This window comes from Danio rerio, chromosome 1 (genome assembly GCF_049306965.1).
Source record: "Danio rerio strain Tuebingen ecotype United States chromosome 1, GRCz12tu, whole genome shotgun sequence".
Lineage (NCBI taxonomy): Eukaryota > Metazoa > Chordata > Actinopteri > Cypriniformes > Danionidae > Danio > Danio rerio.
The window spans coordinates 54,955,883-54,977,158 of NC_133176.1; the positions used below are offsets into that span (position 1 = coordinate 54,955,883).

The 21,276-nt window shown below is 36.1% G+C and overlaps 1 protein-coding gene across 13 annotated transcripts in view; it reads left to right on the forward strand.

Moving 5' to 3' along the window:
- aplf (aprataxin and PNKP like factor) overlaps positions 1-20,661 on the forward strand; it is a 38,339-nt gene extending 17,678 nt beyond the window's left edge. For 4 of the 13 annotated variants that reach the window (XM_073949327.1, XM_009294463.5, XM_073949332.1 and 1 more), the window contains exons 7-11: positions 598-776; positions 3,627-3,916; positions 9,694-9,822; positions 10,386-10,432; positions 17,771-20,661. In XM_073949327.1, the coding sequence (XP_073805428.1) occupies positions 598-776; positions 3,627-3,916; positions 9,694-9,822; positions 10,386-10,432; positions 17,771-17,964 (839 nt within the window). In that variant the 3' untranslated portion in view covers positions 17,965-20,661. The remainder of the gene's footprint in view (positions 1-597; positions 777-3,626; positions 3,917-9,693; positions 9,823-10,385; positions 10,433-17,770) is intronic. The other 9 variants (XM_068220986.2, XM_073949340.1, XM_009294466.5 and 6 more) reach the window with 4 other exon arrangements.
- Positions 20,662-21,276: the final 615 nt, after the last annotated feature.

The following is a 21,276-nucleotide window of genomic DNA, read 5'->3' on the forward strand; positions in this document are numbered from 1 at the left end:
TATTTTTTATTATTTTTAATTTCATTAAATAGCTTTTTATTTACTTTTTTAAAAAATATTTCATTTTATTTTTTAATTTAATTTTTATTTAATTTATTTTGTATTAAATTTTACATTTTTAAAAACTTTTTGTGTTGTAATATTTTTTTATTAAATTTTAATGTAATTTAATAAAAAAAAATATTATTATGAATGTTTTATTTAATTTAATTTAATTAATTTTTATACAACATGGAATTAGAATGGATGATAAAAGTGGAAATGCTTGAATGTCACCAACATGTTGATTATTTATAAAAAAAATCCATAAAAAATAATATTTTTTTTTTATAAAAAAATAATTATTGTATTTAATAATGTTAATGTTTGAAAATTAAATGGCCTTCAAGCATTTGAACAACCTTTGCAAATACAACAATCTGATTATTCTTAAAAGGCACTCTCAAGGTTTAAAGAATAAATATTTTATATATAAACATATAGTAATGTGTATTATCACAATATATCGAATATTTCTATATGTCTAATATTTACTGGATAATAAACATGTTCAAATGTTGACCTTATCCATCAATAAACATTGTCCTGTTTTCTCAGTAGCCAAAGGAACCCCTACAAAAGCCAAACGCGTTGCAACACCCAAGCGGGCGACTGGACCGAAACGGGCTCGAACTGCAGCGATGTCATCTGAGGAAGAGGAGCTGGAGGACAAAACGCCCAAGAGGAAAACAAAAAGACTGAAGAGCGACTCTGAAGAGGAGTCCTTGCCACCTCTGGTAGCTCATACTGCACACTCGACATTAGTGCATAATCGTGTATTATACCGACAACTGCAGAGTTCACAAGACGTGTTATGCATATAGTTTTGAACAGGGAAAAATGTAACTGTCAATATGATGTGTGTTTTCATGACAGTTTCTGCAGCTTCATTGTTATAAACTCCAAATGCGCTGGAAAATTTGCCTCACACACTGCAAAAAATGCTTTTCTTACTTAGATTTTTTGTCTTGTTTCTAGTCCAAATATCTGAAAATTCCTAAATCAAGAAGAATTTTCTAGACAAGCAAAACATATTTTTTTGTTTTGAGAAATAATATGCCAATAATAAGTGAGTTTTTCCTTAAAACAAGCAAAATAATCTGCCAATGGAGTAAGCAAAATAATCTTACGTCAAAAGAAAAAACAAGATTATTTTGCTTACCCCATTGGCAGATTATTTTGCTTGTTTTAAGGAAAAACTCACTTATTATTGGCATATTATTTCTCAAAACAAGACAATATGTTTTGCTTGTCTAGAAATTGCCTCTTGATATAAGAAATTTTAGATATTTAGACTAGAAATAAGACAAAAAATCTAATGAGACATACAGCAGGGAAAAGGAGTATTGAACACGTCAAAACTCTTTCTAAAGGAGCTGTTGACATGGAATTGAAGATGATTTTGGTAAAAAAAAAATAAACAGTACAAAATAAAACAAAACAAATTTGAAAAATGAGTTGTGTAATAACAATGAAATGACACATAGAGAAACTACTGAACTACTAAAATGTGTTTAATAATTTATCTAAAAGTGACGGCAGCTTAAAGACGCCTCTCATATGGAGAATGAAGTCACATGAATTGCTCAGGCGTGAGTTTTTCACAGACTTCAACGGAGTACAAAAATCTTGATGGCCTTGTGGCTCTTGTATATCAAATCTGAGCTTTAATTTGTATTTTTTATTGGATTCAAGTCAGGTGATTGGCTGGGCCATTCCACAGCTTTATTTTCTTTCTCTGAAAGCATTTGAGAGTCTCCTTGGCTGTGTTTTGGATCATTGTCTTGCTGAAATGTCCACCCTAAATTCATCTTCATCCTCCTACTAATGTAGATGTTGGACTGAAGCAGCGAATATTCATTTACACTGACATGACTTGCTGAAGAACTACTGAGAGATTTCAGCTGCGTTCTGGGCTTTCCATGCCTTTCAACACCTTCCTTTCTTCATGTGTTCTATAGTTTGTTATTTTAGTTATATATATATATATATATATATATATATATATATATATATATATATATATATATATATATATATATATATATATATATATATATATATATATATAGTTTTTAATTGAGTCACATATAACTTATTTTTGTACACAAATTAGTTTTGTTTTCTTTGTGTATATATTGATTGCTTTGGTTGTTACAACAACAATTTCAAGTCAGCAGCACTTAGGAATTAGAAATGTGTAGGTGACGTGTTCAATACTTATTTCCCCCACTATTTGCAAGCTTGAAATCTCTACGTACCGTATAAGCTAATCAACTACACTCTAAGGGTGCTTTCATATCTAGTCTTTTGTTTCGGAAACGGTCTCGTTTGCCCAGTTAGCGCGGTTCGTTTAATCTGCGGCAAAACAATCGGTCTGAGATTGCCTGAATGAGGTGGTCTCGGCTCGATTGAAACGAGCTCCGGAGCGGATCGATTGTAGTGAGAATGCGATACAATCCGAGCCCAGCTAGATCACAGTGTTTTATGGATATGTAATAGGCATACGGCTATATGAAGAGTTATGAGTAGGGCGGGAGGTCATTATCTAAGTTGTTATCTATCTGGGAGTAATAATCTCCCAGAAATCGCGCGTCTCCCTCCTGGTCCTCAAATGCGTCGCGCACCCTTCCCACACCTTGCCCACCGCATCCCTCTTGGCTCTTCAGACACGTTGCGCGCACCCTGTCAAACACCACTACCCCCCCTTGACAGCTGAGCAGGACTCCGCAAAATGAACCGTGAAACTCGACCAATGTGAGGAGATTTTACTCACACATGACTTGTTTTAGCTATTTTAGTCCGTTTAGAAACTCTGCCGTGTGAAAGTGAACCGCAGCAAGAGCAAAAAGCAACACTATAACAATTTTAATCCCTGTTTCGGAACAAATGAATCGATTCACAGGAGTGAAGCACCCCGAAACAAATGTTCTCTGGTTTTGTAATCTGCAAGAAGCAAATGCAAGGTTGTTGGGGAGGTGCTTAAAAAAAAACATACCACTTTAGAAAATAGCAACTTTAAAAATATTTGCCCCTTTAAGTACACACTGTAACCACAAAAGAGTTTAAATAACAAACCTATCTAAACTATTTGGTCATTTTGGAGCGAGATGCTAATAGACTAATCTGATTCAATGATCTATGCTAAGCTAAGCTAAAAGTGCTCCCGCCAGACTCTGAGATATCGTCTGAATGGATTCATAAATGGTAAAACTCAACTGTTTAACTCTACGGGAGCAGTACAATGAGCCTATTCACAAAAAAAATAAAAATAAAAATTTAAAAGGCTCTTCAGCCAAGATCTGATCAAACATAAATGCTTATCAATGTAAATGTGATTATATCCAGTGACCCTGGTACTTATATTGTATGTTTTTTTTGTTTTTATGTTGTCATTTGAAAGTGCTTTTTTTTTGTTTTGATTTGTTGAAATGAAAACAAAAAAAATGAAAAAAAAAAGTCTTAATTCTACCTTTACAAACCCTGCAGAGAGCTGTGTACATGAACTATGTCACTTGTATTTAACATCAGCCTATTGTTGTATTGAAATGAAAGCAGAAGTGAGGATTTGCTGTGTGTCCTGACAGGATGATGCAACGGCTCCCAGTGGAGAGTCTTCAGTCCCGGACGGAGTGAACGGCACAGGAGTGATGGAGCGTAATGATGAGGAGAGGAAAGGAGGTGGCAGGAGAGCCCAGGTCAGACCAGGAGATCAAGCACAAAACTCCAAGACTCAAACTGAAGATCGCAGTGATTCTCAGGTCAGCCGGGGACTCTCGCAGAGGTCAGATGTCACAGAGAGCGAGATCAAAACAAGCAGGAGTGAAGTGAAGAAACCACGGCGGACAGCCTGTCCTTATGGCAGCTCCTGCTACAGGTACTGACGCAAACAACCTCCAGTCTACTTTTCCAACTTTACCTTCAAACTTTTTCGTAGGCTATTTTTGATGCACATTTTTGGAATATTTCATTAAAAATGTGTATAGCAAGATGAGCATGAATTTTGAAAATGTGCATAAAAAACATACAGGTGAAGTCAGAATTATTAGCTCCCCTTTATATCAAGAAAATCAAACAAAAAAGAAAAGTAAAGCTCGTAGACAAACTTTATGGTGGCTTGAGACAGCCTCATCTGAAAGTTTGAAGTAGTTTCAAAATATAAATAATTAAAGTAGTTTTTAAGACGTTTGAAACAGCAGAGATAGATAGCTACATATATATATTAGCGTGTTTCTAGTATGGATTGGCATGTTTCTTGCTAATACCTCATTTAGACTTGCAGCGACTTTGCCTGTCGCTCTTTTGCGTGAAACACAGATCTGTGCAGGTATATACAACACAAATACAAGCGGCCTCTGAGCAAGCTGAGAGAAGATCATGCGAGTTCTACTGGTGCTCCTATTGGCTGTCACTCAAGAAATTCGCTGTTCATTTGCTTAAAGTTGAAGGATTGTCAACATAACCACGTCATTCAACATGCCCATCTGGTCACCAATGGTCGCTAAACAGAGTTCGACAGAAGTCGCTCGCTCTCCGTTGAAATGAACAATAGACTGTTGATTTGCCGCTGCGAGTCATTAGTAGTGTGAATGAGGCTTAGGGCATTGCTAGGGTGTTCTAAGTAGTTACTAAGGTGTTGCTTGGCGGTTGCTAGGGTGTTCTAGGTGGTTGCTAGGTGGTTGCTAAGGTATTTTGATTGGTCGCTAGGATGTTCTAGGTGGTTGCTAAGGTGTTGCTATGCAGTTGCTAGGGTGTTCTAGATGGTTGCTAAGGCATTGCTAGGTGGTTGCTAGGGTGTTCCAGGTGGTTATAAGGTGTTCTGAATGGTTGCTAGGTGGTTGCCTAGGTGTTCAAGGTGGTTGCTAAGGCGTTGCTAGGTGGTTGATAAGTTTTTGCAAGGCGGTTGCTAAGGTGTTGCTAGGTGGTTGCTAAGGCATTGCTAGGCGGTTGCTAATGGCCCGTTTCCATTAGGTGGTACGGTAAAGTTTGGTTCAGTACACTTTTATGTTTCCACTGTCAAAGGGTTCCTAAAAGCGAACCGTACCGTACCACTTTTTGGTTACCCTTTAGGCAGTGGAAACGCAAGCCTGATAAAGGTGACCCGTACAGACCCGTACTGTACCAGTCAGTGGAAACAGGCCAGTAAGTGTGGTTAGGTGCTAAGGTGTTCTAAGTTGTTGCTTAAGCATTGCTAGGTGGTTGCTAAGCATTGCTAGGTGGTTGCTAAGCTGTTGGTAGGCAGTTGCTAGGGCGTTCTGAGTGGTTGCTAGGCACTTGCTAACATAAATTAGCATGGTTCTATAGGTAGTATGAATTTGCATGTTGCTAGCATGTTTCTAGTTAAACTAGCATGTTGTCATCATGGTTCTAGTATTAATTAGCGTGTTGCTAGTATGATAAGTATATTGTTAGTATGAACTGCTATGTTGTTAGTATGTCCAATGTAAAGTCAATGATTTTTTATACCATGAAAGTCTATGGGCCAGTTGCTATGGTGGCGTAAGTGGTTGCTAGGGTGTGGCTTAAAAGTTTAAAAGTCATCAGTGATTGGCAGATTGGTAGTCTGAGTTAAATGAGCGTAACCTTAAGTCTGTATGACAGTTTGGCGCAAAGTTGTGGGGTCACAAAATTTGACCCAATGTTAAGTTAATGGAACTTTTCCGAAATTGCCGGGTCAGTTTTCGGAAAACCGTAAGTTGGATCAGTTGGAAAAGATATAGCATCTCGAGTCAGACCAGTTTGGAGGTTTGGCATTAGTTTGGTGGTTGTAGTATGAACGGTTTAAGAGGAGATGCATATATAAATTAGGCTCAGAAGAAGAAGTTGTGTATGTAGTATAACAGTGTGTTGGCCTTCTCAAGCCACCATAATAAAGGCAAATCTTCTCCTTCCAAAAACAAGACCCCGGTCATTCCTGTGTGAACAATTGAGAAAATGCTTTTATCATGTACTGCATGACAATACGGAGAGAAAAGAACAATAAAAAGATGAGGCGAATGCAAGTCCCAGCAGGAAAGTGAACCGCGCTCAAATGCAGAGTCTACTTTTTATTTTTTTTGCTTCACCTCACCTCTCGAGGACAGAAGCATCCTGCAAAAATACACGTTCTGCGTTTCTATCTCTCAGCTTTTAGCTATTAAAAAGTAAACATCAGAGAATTAGACATCAGGGAAAACATGTGCGCGTCTCTTTGAAATACAGCACCGCAAAAACCATTTCAGTCCTGCAGATTTACGCACTTTGAAAGATCTCCGAGGAGCTTCTGGTGGAGAATGTTTCCTTAATCCTCGTTTTATCTTGAGATAACATTACCTGATGGAGCGTTCATCTACAAAACAATATTTCAAGTCTTATGTTTATAGTATTACCCGTTGGATTTGTAAGTGAATAAGCAAAGATTCCACTCTCATCTGCTTCTAGTTTTCTTTTCTACCAGCAGCTGTGATACTAAATCATAAAGTAAACTGATACTACGGGGCGCGATATTTATTGGCTACTATAATACAGTAATTGCAGATTCAACAGTGTGCCAGCTAATAGTACCAAATGTGCCATCAAGGCTAAAGAAAAGAACAAATCTCATTCATTCATTTTCTTGTCGGCTTAGTCCCTTTATTAATCCGGGGTCGCCACAGCGGAATGAACCGCCAACTTATCCAGCAAGTTTTTACGCAGCGGATGCCCTTCCAGCCGCAACCCATCTCTGGGAAACATTCACACACACATTCACACACACACTCATACACTTGGACAATTTAGCCTACCCAATTCACCTGTACCACATGTCTTTGGACTCTGGGGGAAACCGGAGCAGCCGGAGAAAATCCACGCGAAGGCAGGGAGAGCATGCAAAATCCACACAGAAACACCAATTGAGCCGAGGTTCGAACCAGCGATTTTCTTGCTGACAATCTGCAGACAATCATTCTTTCATTTATTAATTTTCTTAGCCACTATTTCAGAGGTCGCCACAGTGGAATGAACCGCCAACGATTCCGCATTTCAGTACTGAGAAACACCCATACACACTCACATTCACCCTCACACTTAAACACTACGACCAATTTAGTTCATCCAATTCACCTATAGCGCATGCGTTTGGACTGTAGGGGAAACCGGAAGACCCGAAGAAAACCCACATGAACATGGGGAGAACATTCAAACTCCACACAAACGCCGCGACTCGAACAGCAATCTTCTTATTCTGAGGCGACAGTGTTAAAAACTATATTCAGGGGAAATTCTACCATTATTATTAAATATCAATCATCAATAACCTTTCTTGTTATTGGTATTTTGTAAAACCCTTGTGTTGAACCAATGTTGGGTCAAATGTGGACAAATCCAAAAGCCCACCTAGGACATTAGTTGAAAAGATTGGACAAAAAACTGTTGGGTTTATTCATATTTGACCCAAAGTTGGGTTAAAATGACCCATAATTTGTTAGAGTGTATAAGTCATATTTAAAAGTTCACGAAACCCTCCAGCACTTCTTTTTTAACAGATTAGATTTTAACAGATTGGTGTGTCTTGAGCATCAGTTTGGACAGGGGTCACCAATCCTGGTCCTGGAGGGCCGGTGTCTCTGCAGGGTTTAGCTTCAAATTGCCTCAACACACCTGCCTGGATGTTTCAAGTATACCAAGTAAGACCTTGATTAGCTTGTTCAGGTGTGTTCGATTAGGGTTGGAGCTAAAATCTGCAGGACACCGGCCTTCCGGGAACAAGTTTGGTGACCATTGAGTTAGGACAATGTTAGCACCTGTTAGCTTTTATTGTGGGGAAAACTGGGTAATTTTGAGCTTTTGTCAGCTTATTTCAGCTTCGGGGTTTGAAATGATTTTTGGGGCAGGATCAAAATCGGCGACGTAGCGCAGAACTGCAAGTGCAAAGATGAAGCGTCGGTTTCTCATTATTATTCATAGCGGAGTTTTCTTATCCTATGAGAAGAGCCGGCTGCTTAATAATTCAAGACTGCATAGGCTTACCGAAGGCGAGGCAGACCTGCCAGTGCCAAGCTGTGAGACACGGACCCACGGCACGCAGTATTTAGCTGTTCATGAAAAGTCGTAGGTGTTTGTTTTCATTTTCTACGGGGTTTGGTGCATGTTTTTCCCCGCGATGCTGTCAGGGCCGATACAGCAAAGCAGTATGCAAGCATTTTTGTCGAGAGAGCAGCACGAGAATTGGAGAATGGTGGACGTTGTCTTTTATCAGGAGTTTGTTCACATTTAGACACATCGCCGTGCTGCTGTGTTCGCCTAAATCCTCTAGATTACAAACAAGGCTAATGGTCAAAATTGGCAGGGCAAGAGAGCTGCTGCACTGAGTCTGCATTCAGACCTATGATTCAGACCCAGAGATTGAGGGAAAAGTCCTCCTTTATAGTGTTTATATGAACATGATTATCTTTATAATGATATAAATTGTGGTTATTTGTATATGAAATTACGAAAGACAAATGTAGCAGGGCATTAAATTACTGTTTATTTTTTTGCATTTTATCTTTGTAAGCTATAAAATCATGCGTCTCACGGTTTGTGTCTCATTTTGTGAGCTAACTAAAAACAGTTGTTCGCTACCCTCCTTCTCCCCTGCTGGCCACGCCCACTCCTGCTCTTTTCTCGCGAAGCTCCACGCCCATTATCACGCATCTTTTGAAAATTGTAAGGTAGACTTGAACCGAAAGTGGGACGTGTCATGACCCTTTAAGCCAGTGGTCACCAAACTTGTTCCTGGAGGGCCGGTGACCTGCAGATTTTAGCTCCAACCCTAATCAAACACACCTGAACAAGCTAATCAAGGTCTTACTAGGTATACTTGAAACATCCAAGCAGGTGTGTTGAGGCAAGATGGAGCTAAACCCTGCAGGGACACCGGCCCTCCAGGACCAGGATTGGTGACCCCTGCTTTAAGCTATAAGTAGCTAAACCTAGCAGCTTAGGACTTGCTAGCATGGATTCTGGCATTGCTAACGTGATATGCCATAATCCATGCTAGCAAGATGTTTCTAGCATGTTCAGCATTATATTAACATGACTTAACATGTGGGGCAGTGCGGTGGGGCAGGTTCAAGGCCCGGCTGGTTTAGTTGGCATTTCTGTGTGGAGTTTGCATGTTCTCCCCATGTTGGCGTGGGTTTCCTCCGGGTGCTCCGCTTTCCCCCACAGACCGCATCCGCTAGGTAAAACATTTGCTGGATTAAGTTGATGGTTCATTCCGTTGTGGCAACCCCTGATAATTGGGAAACTAAGCAGAAAAGAGATGAATGAATGTTGTATGAGGCATCTTAACATACTTATTGTTTCCTATTTCTAATGGGTCTGTTATTATATCACGTTCATAATATCACATCAGGTGGACCTCGTGCTCAAACTCATTCCTGAGCACAGTATCTTGCATTTTTAAAAGCAAAGACTTGTTTGATATGAACGAGCCCTTACTCTTTCAGAGTTTCATTGTGGTTAGCCGAAAGGTTGCATTGTGTCGTGGATGGGTCACAAGAAAGATAATGAAGAAAAATCACTTCAGCTGACGGTCTGTCAGTGTAATAATGAAGGTGGTTGGATGCCAGTGATTAAGTTGATTTGCTGTATTGTTTCATCATGCATTGCTCGACTCATCAGTAAGCAGTTGTGTTTTCCTCCATTCAGGAAGAATCCGCTTCACTTTCAGGAGTGCAGTCATCCTGGAGACATCGACTATGAGGAGGAGAAAGCAGACGAGGAGGAGAATGAAGATGACGATCGGCCTGAGTGTCCATACGGCACACAATGCTACAGGTGACGCCTGATGCTTCACTTTAAAGCTTTTTTATTTAGCATTGCATGGCTACTAAACAATCAGATTCAAAAAACAGACAGAATTGTTGTATAAATTTATTTTAGCAAATTAGCAATTTTTTTTATTAGTTCTACAAGTTTTCTGGAATTATGCTTAAAGTCATTGTGACAAGAATTTCACAGGAAGAGACTTTTATTTTTATGTTTAATTTTTTTAAGGCATGTTTTAATGTAAATTCAGAAGCTCCAATCTCATTGGTCAGACTGTTTTTAATGCAACGTGTCAAATGCAGACCTGTGGCATTTTCTTTTAAAATTAAAATTTTATGCTTGCAGTTTAATTCTGGTTTATTTGTAAAGCGGTTTTACAATAATTATTATATTTATAGTTATTATAACTATTCTTATGATAGTTTAGTGAGGAGTACACGTTGGTGATAATCTTGCTTGTACGCGTCCTGGTGTCCTGAGACTTAAATCGGGCCAGCTTGCAAAGTGCGAATACTCTTGAGTGTGTTGCATTTGTTTAACATTTGTTCTTTATGCATGCTCCGATATTTCAGGAAGAATCCACTTCACAAGAAAGAGTACAAACACACAAAGTCACCACGTGAGTATTTTTAAAAGTGATTTTAAAAAGTTTGATGACAAACTTTAATGTTGGCTGGACAAAAGCACATGAATTAGCATGCTGCTAGTATGTTTTTTGTATTTTAGCATATTGTTTACATTAATTAGCTTGTATTTAGCATAGAATAAATGAACATGATGCTAGTATTTTTTTTATTAATTATTTTTATTATGAATTAACAGGTTTCTTTTTGCATTAATTCATTATAAAACATTCAAACTGCATGTTAACTTACCATGTTTCTAACATTGGATTTAGCATGTTGCTAGCATGAATTGTCATGTTGCGAACATGTTTTTAGATTGTCATGTTGCTAGCGTGTTTCTTAAACATCTTATAATTGGGATGTTGTTAACATGTTCGCATGAGTTAGCATGCTGAAAGCATGTTGTTTGTAGCATCAATTGGCATATTTGCTAGTATGGTCTAGCATTTATTATGTTGTTAACATGTTTTCTAACATTAACATATTGCTTACATGAATTAGCATGTTGTTAAGCATTAATTACTATGCTACTTGCATGAATAAGCATGTTTTTCAGGCGTGTGTTGCTTACAAGAATTAGCAGGAATTAGCATGTTGTTAGCAAGGATTAGTTTCTATTTTTCCTGTTTTTGTTTCTATAATTATTATGTTAGCAAATAAATATTTTAGCAAATTATACTATTAGCAAATAATATCGTCAACAAATAATATAGTCAACAAATGATACCGTTAGCAAGTAATATCGTCAACAAATGATACTGTTAGCTAATTATAATGTTAGCAAATAAACATGTTAGCAAATTATATCGTCAACAAATGATACCGTTAGCAAATTATAATGTTAGCAAATTAACATTTTAGCAAATGATATTGTCAACAAATAATATAGTCAACAATTGATACCGTTAGCAAATGATATTGTCAACAAATGATAGCGTTAGCTAATTATAATATTGGAAAATAAACATGTTAGCAAATGATACCGTTAGCAAATGATACCGTCAGCAAATGATATCGTTAGCCAATTATAATGTTAGCAAATAAACATGTTAGCAAATGATATCGTTAGCAAATTATAATGTTAGCAAATATACATGTTAGCAAATGATACCTGTAGCAAATTATAATGTTAGCAAATGAACATGTTCGCAAATTATACCGTTAGCAAATGATATCGTCAACACATGATAACGTTAACAAATTATAATGTTAGAAAATAAAAATTTTAGCGAATGATATTGTCTACAAATAGTACATTCAACAAATGATACCATAAGCAAATGATATCGTCAACAAATGATACCATTAGCTAATTATAATGTTAGCAAATAAACATGTTAACAAATGATACCCTTAGCAAATGATACAGTTAGCAAAAGATATCTTTAGCAAATGATATCGTCAAAAAATGATACCGTTGGCTAATTATAATGTTAGCAAATAAACATGTTGGCAAATGATATCGTCAACAAATAATACCATTAGCAAATTAAAATGTTAGCAAATAAACCAGTTAGCAAATTATAATGTTAGCAAATGATACCGTTGACAAATTATTTTAATAGCAAATGATACTGTTGGCAAATTAGATGATGCCATTAGCAAATAATAATGTTCCAAACGTGTGTAGCATGAGTTGACATGTTGTTAGGATGATCTAGGCTAGCTGCTAATGTTTTGATTGATGAAGGTTGTGAACTGCATGGATGTAGCTCATCGAGATTTACTGTTTAAAAGTTTTCACCCCCCAATAAAAGTCTCTGGATTTTTAGAAAAACCGTAAGTCGATCCATTTAGAAAAGATATAGTATAAATGTTGAGATCAGCCAGAAGTTCTGACGTGAGTTTGGTGGTTGTAGCTTGAAAGCTGCCGGTGGAGATGCATTTAGAATCTTTGTCCCAGTTGAAGAAGCTTAAATAAATTAAGTAGGACTTCAGTATGTTGGCTTCGTTAGGTCAGCAAAATTATTAATTCCTGCCCCAGTTAAATGTTTGTGAGTCAGATGAAGAGTTTATTCAGGTCTCCGACTTTAAGAGCAACAACAATAATAAAAGTGATGCTGACTTTTGAAGACTAATTGAGAGAAAAATGTTTTCTATCCGTCCTCCTTAATGTTAAACTTAAAAATGCTGGCTCCGGGTTTGGAAATGAATTATAATCAAGAGAAATGGATCGCTCCTGTGAACTCAATAAATGTTTTTATGGTGATATGTCTTTTTATGACAGCTCATGCTAAATCATCGCATTACTGCAGGTCGAATGTGAAATAAACAGTGTTTATTTCTGAGGTGGAGAGAGGAGGGGAAATATTTGTTGCATTTTCCAACATCCAGATCTGTATTTCTAAAAAAAAATGCTGTCTTTGTGCGCAGTGTTGTTTGTTTTCTTCTGCCCTCTTGAATCTGGATAGATCCATCAAGCATCAGGCTCTAGGTTTAATATAAGAGCTACATGCAGCGACCGTCTTCTGGACAGTTTTCAGAGTTATACAGGGTTTTTCCTGAATTTAGGAATAAATTGCACAGTGTAAACCACTACAGTTATACGAGCCGCTTGTATTAGACACACTAATCTGTACTTGGAGGTCCTGTGGAAAGTTAAACTACTCAAATGACTCTGTGCTTAGATTATACGGCAGTGCTTTAAATCTAAGTAGGTTTTTATTAACTCCAAAAAATGGGGGAGGAGAAGCAGTTGGTAAAAAGCAATTCAGACGCACATTCAAATACATATCATTTTAGAAAGAAAGATCGAAGAAAAAACGTAATTAAATAAAATACTATATTTGTGTAAGTTTCCTCCGGGTGCTCCGGTTTCCCCCACAGTCCCAACACATGCACTATTAGTGAAATGAATTACCTAAATTGGCCGTAGTGTATGAGTGTGAATGTGAGGGGGTATGGGTGTTTCCCAGTACTTGGTTGCAGCTGGAAAGTCATCCGCTGTGTAAAACATACACTGGTTAAGTTAGCGGTTAGTTCTGTGGCGACCCCTGATAAATAAAGGGACTGAGCCAAAGGAAAATGAATGAATAAATATACACTGTGTCTCAAAAAAAATCCAAGCAATCTGTCAGAATTTTGTCAAATATGTCCAACTTTATTTATATTTCGTAATTAGATGGTAAATAGATTAAATTATTTGATATGTCTGTTTTCACCTCACCTGATTTATATCACTGCATTACCTTGTTAAACAATGATCACCCAAATGTTGACAGCGCTTAAGTTTTATCACCTGCAAACTAAATTAGCACACACAGAATTAAAGAAACGTTTACATATTGAAGTCATTACTTGCCAGACTTCTGTGCAATTTGTCAGACAGTGCAATTGGTGCGTTGTGCGTCGTCTTCTTCACGCTGATCCAGTGCGATCAATTTTCGCTAACAAGTAATCCAATCCACCTTTTGTCCAGTTTTTAGTCGGAAATCATTGAAGAAAACGTGAAGCAGTGAAGCCTTTCGGTTCTCGTAAACCTTTGATCAGACTCTTATTTAATTTCGGTGTTTTGGAAGATAAAAGGATTATTTTTTTATTATTATAATTTTTTTTAAAGAAATTAATATTTTTTTGCAGGTATTAGCCCCTTTTGAACAAATTGAGTAGTCTAATGTCAAAATTATATATTTTTATATTTTGTTCTTAATTTGCATATTTTATTATGCATGTATATTTTTAATAGTTTGATTACAGTCAAAATAGGCAATTAAGACATTTTAAATGTTAGAATTAATTAATATTATCTAATAAATATTTAATAAATGTATTTATTTTAGTTGTGTTTAACTTTATAACCATTTAAGAAATTAATATTTATTGAGAAAGTTACAAAGTAATTATATTTAAAAAACGCTTTCAACTATATATATATATATATATATATATATATATATATTAACAAATTGGGTAAAATATTATATGGAAAAATCCAAATGTTGGGTTAAATTTGCTCCTATAAATTTTATTTAAAAATATTTAACTCCGTGTTTAGTTGTGTGCAATTTTTTTTACCCAAAATTGAGTTGAAATAACCTAGTGTGGTGTGAGTGAATCCTTCTGCACTCTTTTACACCTGCACTTTTACAAAAAATGTCCATTTCCCGCTAACATTTTAGTTCTTAAACTTGATTTAACACATTTGCCATTGTGTTCATGTACTCAACAGAAATGACTATGATTGGCTGTGAAGGTCATTAGTGCACCGAACTCAGCTTATAGACACACAAGCTGATCTTCACGGCTTTAAAACACTCCAGTGCCCCTTTGTCAGTGTTTACACTCAGTAAAAAGTGGTGATTTTGGTGAACTGATGACCTTCACGGCCAACCACAGTCATTTCTGTTGAGCATGTGAACACAATGGCAATCCGGCAGTTAAGAACGAGCTCAACAGCGTTCAAATGTTAGCGGGAAGTGGACGGTTTTAAAAGTCGGTACCGATTGGTACTGAATTCCAGCATTGTGACAACAATAGTTCATATAATAATCCAACGTTGGGTTAATTTTTTTAATTAAATTTTGATGAGACTTTTTAACCCAACAGTTGGGTTTCCACATCTGACACAACATTGTGTTTTAAAAACCCTGCATTTTTTAGAGTGTGTATTTGTATTCTGATGCCTCAGGATCACCCAAAAACATCTCCAACAGCTATGCGGTTACAAGCTCTGTGTTTTAGTTTTCCTGTAGAGTATAAACTTGTAAATTCAGCTCTGAGCAGTTTTTGAGAAGCCTCAGCACAAACTACAACCATCTTCAGGAGCGAAGCAAGCCAAAAATGACATGCTATTCATTTATCAGCGAAGGCATCTGCGAATGCTAATAAGCCAACGTCAGAACAGCGCGGCAGACGCGTCTCCTAACATTTATCTGGACCGGCGGTGCTGTGGGCCACATGTGCAGCCTTTTATTCCTCTCTAGGGTTTCTACAGTATGTTTCCACTTAGTTTAAGAAGAATTTAATTACGCTCAATGTGACGAGGAATGACCCAGAGGAGCCTCGGGTTACTCAGCACAACATTACGCTCATGCAGATATGATTCAGATTTTGGCTTCATCAGGGGTGATAAATATGCATGAGGCTACTCTAAACAATAAAGATATTGTTTGTTATTCTGTGGACGTCAAAGCGATTGCATCTTACAGAACCAAAGCTGTTGCTCAAACCTTTAATAACAAACATTTCGAGGTGAAACTTGATCAATGACTGAAAAAGTTTTTAACTAAATTAATGTTCAGATATTAAAAAAGGGGGAGAAGCAGTGGCACAGCAGGTAGTGCTGTTGCCTCACAGCAAGAAGGTTGCTGGTTCGATCCTCGGCTCAGTTGGTGTTTCTGTGTGGAGTTTGCATGTTCTCCCTGCATTCGCGTGGGTTTCCTCCTGGTGCTCCAGTTTCCCCCACAGTCCAAAGACATGCGGTACAGGTGAACTGGGTAGTCTAAATTGTCCGTTGTGTATGAGTGTGTTTGTGAATGTGCGTGTGGATGTTTCCTAGAGATGGGTTGTGGCTGGAAGGGCATCCGCTGCGTAAAAACATGCTGGATAAGTTGGTGGTTCATTCAGCTGTGGCGACCCCGGATTAATAAAGGGACTAAGACAACAAAATAAATGAATAAATGAATATTTGAAAAAGCCTACTGATAATGATGAAGACACACTGGTTTGACAAGTCAGTGAGGCTCATTTCAGGCTGCTCCGCTTGTATAACAGGAATTTTCTTTGGACAAATAAATGCAGTTTCATGGTAGAGTATGTGAAAGATTATGAGATAAGGTTGATTGGCTTTGTGCTATTTTAATTAACTGTGTAATTTAAAAGATAAAATCTAAATTATGATTTTGCACAAAAGTTTGGGGATGTAATTATTTATGCTTTAGAAAAAGTCTCTTATTTTCTCCAAGATTTTAATTAATCGTATAGCAAAAACTGTAGGATTTTATTAAATATGATTACAATTTAAAATAGCAGTTTATATATATATATATATATATATATATATATATATATATATATATATATATATATATATACAATTGAAACCAGAAGTTTACATACACTCTAAAAAAAGGAACAGAACCATTTTTTTGTAAATATCAGATGGTAAATCATACTAAATGTTTACTATTTTAGGTCCGTTAGGATTACCTAAATGATCTACATTTGCTAAATGCCAGAAAAATAAATGATTTTTTTATTTTTATTTATTATTATTAATTTTTATTATTTCTAGACAGTCAAAAGTTTACATTAATTTCCTTGTTTTTTTTAGCTTTGCTTTTTAAACTGTATAACTTTGGTCAAATGTTTTGGGTATCCTTTCACAAGCTCCTCACAATAGTTTGAAGTACTGACAGAATTGGTGTAACTGAGTCAGATTTGTAGGCTGTCTTGCTCGCACAAGCTTTTTCAACTCTGCCCACCAATTTTCTATAGGATTGAGATCGGGGCTTTGTGATGGCCACTCCAAAACATTCACTCTGTAGTCCTTAAAGCACATTTTAACTAATTTGGCAGTATGCTTAGGGTCATGGTCTATTTGGAAGACCCATTTGTGGCCAAGTTGTAATTTCCTGGCTGATGTCTTGAGATGTTGCTTCAGTATTTCTACATAATGTTCTTTCTTCATGATGCCATCTATGCTGTGAAGTGGACCAGTCCCTCCAGCAGCAAAACAGCCCCACAACATAATGGTCCAAACTTCACAGTTGGGATGGTATTCCTAAGCTTGTAAGCTTTCTCCTTTGTCCTCCAAATGTAACACTGGTCAATATGGCCAAACAGTTCAATCTTGGCACACCTCTGCGGCTGTGCGCTTGACTGTTTTGCTGCATTTCACAGTTCATTCACAAAACATGTCAGTGGCAGTGCGTCACAGAGGACAACAGCCAATCACATTTCTGTTCCAGTGTTGCGTAAACATGATTGGCTATCATCTGCTCTAGGGTATTTGCATGGTGCAATCTTACTGGCTGACACCTGTTTGAGGATCTAAAGTTTATTAAAAATGGATGTAATCATTGACGCTGACATAAAAAAAATTATATTAAAATGAATGTCAATAATGCGAGGGCAGTTTCATTGTGATTCTACATTCGTGTAAAAGGCTGCCATGTAGTTCAAGTCAAAAACCGTGTGATCTGCGACTAGTCGACGTCAATCAAAAAGGGTCCCGGCAGAGCATTAAAGTCAAAATCTAACTCTCATAATGAAACTAACATCTAAAAAATGTTATAGAAATTAATTTAACGAGACTATTAATATAAGGAACTCTGCTAAAACAGATTTGATTTCACTTCATAACAGCTTTAATGTCATTTTATTTTCCCTAGCCAAGAACACTGCTGCTGCTGCTGCTGCTGATGAGGATGAAGATCAATATGAGAACAGTTTTATTAATGACGAGAGCGAGGAGGAGGAGGTGGATGAAGACTCAGACTATGTGCCAGAATCAGACGGCAGCGGCAAAGAGGACATTAAACGGCTGCAGAGAGAAGCCAAGAACTTTCTGAGAAGGAAAAAGTGACTCTGCTTTGGGGGAAGACTGCAGAAAAACACTAACTTTACAAAGATTGAACGGCTGATGCAGAATCTCTGCTCGTTTAATTCAGGTTTATATGATTTTATTTACTTTTAGCTTGACGTTTTAATGGATTGTTCACCTAGAAATTCATTTATCATTGATTTGTTCCCCCTGGTGTTGTTTTAGGGCTGATTCTTATTCTTTCTGTCTTATTTGGACCATGAAATTACATTTTATTTAAAGAAATGTCTCGCTATTACTCAAACTTACAAGAGAAATTAACATTTTTTTATTGTTCGTTTTATTGTTTGTTTGTTTGCTTTACAAGCTTTAAACTTTAATCTAAAACTGATAGAAAACACAAAAGAAGATATTTTGAAGAATGTTGAAAACATGTAACCACTGACTTCCATAATAGAAAAAAAATTAAATACTATGGAAATAGTATTGTATGTAAAGTAATACTAGTATAGTATGGAAATAAATACTATGGAAGTCAATAGTTACAGGTTTTCAACATTCTTCAAAATATCTTCTTTTGTATTTAAAACAAATAGAAAACTCATAAAGGTTTGGAATCACTTAAGGGAAAGTAAACAGTGAGCAAATGTCCATTTTTGGGTGAACTATCCCTTTAAATGATCTCCATCTGCATCCATTATAAATGTTTTAATGTTTGGGTAAATGTTTCCTTTAATTAATCTACCATAATAGATGTTTATTTTTAGATTCTCCTACTATTCAATGTTCTTTCATCTCATCCAAAGTTTTATTAATTTTTTTTTTTTTAATAAAGGCTGTTAATACTTTGATTTTAGGTGGATCTTAAAGGGATAGTTCACCCCAAAATTTAAATTTCATCTACTTGTTTCACTCAAATGGTTCTAAACTTTTACATTTCCTTCTTTTGTTTAAACATAAAAGAAAATATTTTGAAGAATGTTGAAAACATGTAACCATTGACTTCCATAATAGGAAAGGCAAATGCTATGGAAGTCAATGGTTACAGGTTTTTAACATTCTTAAAATATCTTCTTTTGTGTTCAAAACAAATAGGAAACTCAATCAAAAATTTGAATCACTTAAGGGAGAGTAAACGGTGAGCAAATGTCCATTTTTGGGTGAACAATTTCTTTAAATGATCTCCATCTGCATCCTTTATAAATGTTTTAATATTTAAGTAAACGTTCCCCTAATTAATCTACCATAATTGACTACTTTTTAATGTTTTGTCATCTCATCCTAAGGTTTTTTTTTAATAAAGGCTGTTAATATTTGATGTAAGTGGATCTTAAATGTATAGCTCACTCCAAAATTAAAATTTCACGCACATGGTTCTAAACTTTTACATTTCTTTCTTCTGTTAAAACACAAAAGAAGACATTTTGAAGAATGTTGAAAACCTGTAACTACTTCCCTAGTAGGAACAATAAATACCATGGAAGTCAGCTGTTACAGATTTTCAACATTCTTCAAAATATCTTCTTTTGTTTATATTTATGTAACTCATAAACCTTTGAAATCACTTAAGGGAGAGTAAACGGTGAGCAAATGTCCATTTTTGGGTGAACTATCCCTTTGAATGATCTCCATCTGTATCCATTATAAATGTTTTAATACTTGGATAAACTTTCCCTCTAATTAATCTACCATAATTGATGTTTGTTTTTAGTCGCCTACTTTTAAATGTTCTCTCATCTCATCCTAAGCTTTATAATAAAGGCTGCTTATACTTTGATTTTGTTTGTATGAAATTAAAGGGATATTTCACTCCAAAATTAAAATTACCTCTATTTGTTTCACTAAAATGCTTCTACGTTTCTTTCTCCTGTTGAACACAAAGCAAGATATTTTGAAGAATGCTGGAAAAAAAAAAAAATCAGCCATTGACACCCATAGTCGGAACAAAACATTACTTTTCCAACTTCTACATTTCATCTGTTGAACACAAAAGAAGATATTTTGAAGAATGTTGAAACCATCGACTTTAACCATAGACTGTCATAGTATTTGTTGTTCTTACTATGGAAGTCAGTTAGTTACAGGATTTCAACATTCTTCAAAATATCTTCTTGGGTTTATGTAACAAACATTTGTAACCACTTGAGGGAGAGTAAACGGTGAGGTAATGTTCATTTTAGGGGGAACTATCCCTTTAAATGATCTCTTAAAGGGATAGTTCACCCCAAAATTAAAATTTCCTCTATTTATTTCACTCAAATGCTTCTATATGACTTTCTCCTGTTGAACACAATCTTCCTTTTGAATCTTCCTTTGTGTTGTAACCAGATGAATAAACAATGACAGAATTTGTATTTTTGGGTGAACTGTACCTTTAAGTGTAGTTTTATGGTTCTGTTAGTACTATTGTGGGAGTTTAATTGAATCACCCTGGCTGTTTATTGCTGCTGTGTGGTCTTTAATGTCTAGTGTTTAGAATCATAAGGGGAAAATAAACACTACAGAACATCCAGTAACAAGATTTAGTAATCTTTTTAAAATTCCTTTTACTTGTGGGTCATTCATTCTTATTACTTTCATTATTATTTATCAGCCACTGACATTTATAGAGCAACAGCAACATTCCTGCTTTATGGTTTTTTTGGCGTCCTGGGTGATTTTAAACTCTACTTAGGGTAAAATACACAAGATGTTAATATTTTGTTGTTGTTTAATAAACTTTATGGGATTGTCTGTTCATGTTCAGCTTCATATTTTGGCCTCATGAAGTAAACATAAGATACCGCATATTCATTGGAGGTACACTTTAAAGTGTTGTCTATGTAGGGAGCGTGTGTGGGTTTTTGAGCACAGCCATTGCAAGCAAAGATTTTTTTATTTATTATTGTGCATTTCACTTCTTATTCCAGCTGTAACTGCTGTAATTTTGCAAATATTTTATATTAATGCACTCAAGAATGACATTTGCTGCTTGATTAAACTACTTATTTAAAATGAGTTGAAACAACACTATTCTTAAAGGTGGTGTGTGTGTACGTATTTGACTCTTCTAAATCATAAAGATACCATAATATGTTTGCAGATATTTCAGAAACTGCTGACTGAACATTCTTGTTTATCTGAAAAACAATGCTGAAGTCAGATATTTTGAAAATGTGCATTACATGCCAGAACCGCTGTCTTTATTTTGGTCTTTTAACCCGTCCACTGACAGTTTAGCCAATTATATTTCAGCACCCCGAGTTGACTTCATGAAAAACAGCGTATTTCATTCACTTAGTCAGGAAGGCTCTCAAATATTAGCATCTGCGACCGAAATGCAACCTCCGGTGGACAGTAACAGACTTTGAAATG